Source organism: Dipteris shenzhenensis, chromosome 33 (assembly GCF_047967505.1).
Source record: "Dipteris shenzhenensis isolate YYH24624 ecotype China chromosome 33, Dip_SZ_1.0, whole genome shotgun sequence".
NCBI lineage: Eukaryota > Viridiplantae > Streptophyta > Polypodiopsida > Gleicheniales > Dipteridaceae > Dipteris > Dipteris shenzhenensis.
Genome location: NC_141628.1, coordinates 34,898,657 through 34,900,481, shown reverse-complemented (window position 1 = coordinate 34,900,481; position 1,825 = coordinate 34,898,657). Strand labels below are relative to the sequence as shown.

Sequence of the window (1,825 nt, the reverse complement as noted above, 5' to 3'; positions counted from 1 at the left end):
TACATATACATGTACATATACATATATATATGTGTGTGTATACGTATAAGTACATATATATATACATATACATATATATATGTGTGTGTATACGTATAAGTACATATATATATATATATATATGTATGTATGTATATGTATATATATATGTATATGTCTGTGTGTACGTATACGTACATATACATATACGTATATGTACACGTGATGAAGCAGATGTTTTGTATGATGCACCGGAAGGAAGACTATTAAACTTGTAGCCAGTTCGAAGTCTAAGATGGGAGCGCATAAGAAACGAGAGATTGCCCCCTCTACTCCTCCTCCTCCTCCTCCTCCTCCTCCTCCACAGCCAAAGCATGAAATTGACGAGATCTTCTCTCGATGCAGGAAATCTCCTGCCCTTGCCTCCTCTCATCCGCCCGCCGGACGCACCGAACCTGAACTACAGCTGGATGAAGATTTGAAAAAGACCCAGAAGAAGAAATCGACCAAGAAAAGGAAGAGCACCGTCGTAGGGGATAAGACTCCCCTTCCTGCTGGTGCTAGTGATGGCAAACGTTGGATCGAGCCTCAGCCCAAGTCCCGTAAGAAAACCGAGGAAGGGCTTACTGTATACTCAGAAGTGGAACTGGGATGGAACAGAAAGAACGCAGGCGGCACCCCCCTTTGCCCGTTCGACTGTGACTGCTGTTTTTGAGGATGTAGCAGTTCGTCGAGGAGTATATCTCGAAATGTAGCCACCTCTTCAACAGTACGGCATGCCCGAAAGATGTGCGTCGTTAAGTGGGCTAATCGACTTCTCTGTGACTACTAAACCTGCTCTGGAGAGGTGAAACATTCGATAAAGTTCTTTCGGCTTGCGCTCTGAATCGTAATATGTGCTTTGGTGTTTGACAGGAGGTTTCTTATCGCTTCCTTAGTAGGTGTTAAGCATTCGAACATTAGCATGCCATGTTCGGCTTTACCTGATAACTCTATGCTCTATTTTTGGGGTAGTGTTTCTTCGGTGACGGTTAACGCATGCACACAGTTTGCTGCAGAAATAAAAGGTTATTTAAAAATGGTGTCAGGTCGTTTGGAAAAATGACTTGATGTCTAAACCTGTTTTGAATGCGGTTCTTAGAGTCGAGTCATGCAATGAATTATGACATGGCAGGTGGATTTTAAAGGTATTTTTGATATTCTGACTTGAATATCGCATGTGTATTAAGTCCAGAATATGATTTATGTAGACAAGAGGAAATTGTAAGACGTGAAACTTTTAATTGAAGTGCTTTATGGTGAAGTGGCTATGATGTTGGGTCATGCATTGGGGCATTTTTAGGTGTTGTGGGCCTTTTTGTAAGGGTTTGATTGTGATTCTTGGAATAGCACAATGAATTATCACATGGCAGGTGGATTTTGAAGGGACTTTGCATGGTCTGACTTGACTAACGCATGTATTAAGGCCACTCTCAAGATGAAGATGAGAGTGCAATTCGGTTAATGTAGGCAAGAGGGAATCGTAAGTAAGAACATGAAAAATCCCTTTTGTTGGAACTGCAGCCAATCTGAGAACCAGTAAACCTTAAGTGCAGGGTACTGCTCTTCACCCTGTAGGTGATCTGCAGACTGTTCTGCTCAGCTTCTAGATGATCGTTAGGCTCGCTGCTTCCCTGATAGACAGCCAACATAGGTCTTTGTAGGATGGATAGGCCACAGCGCTTTGTGGGCGACCCGACCAGTCTGCAGACTGGCCTGAACCAGTACTGCAGACCTATGTAGCCCAAAATTGCTGCCTGGCTGCCTCGCGGCGGCCCTCTGCACCTATCTGCTGCATTCTTCTAAC

The 1,825-nt window shown here is 43.6% G+C and overlaps 1 protein-coding gene across 1 annotated transcript; it reads left to right on the top strand.

Moving 5' to 3' along the window:
• The first annotated feature begins 229 nt into the window (after positions 1–229).
• LOC147880032 (stress response protein) lies at positions 230–1,246 on the top strand. The gene is made up of 2 exons (XM_087371993.1): positions 230–768; positions 895–1,246. The coding sequence occupies exon 1, from the start codon at positions 275–277 to the stop codon at positions 692–694; it is 420 nt and encodes a 139-aa protein (XP_087228119.1). The 5' UTR covers positions 230–274; the 3' UTR covers positions 695–768; positions 895–1,246.
• Positions 1,247–1,825: the final 579 nt, after the last annotated feature.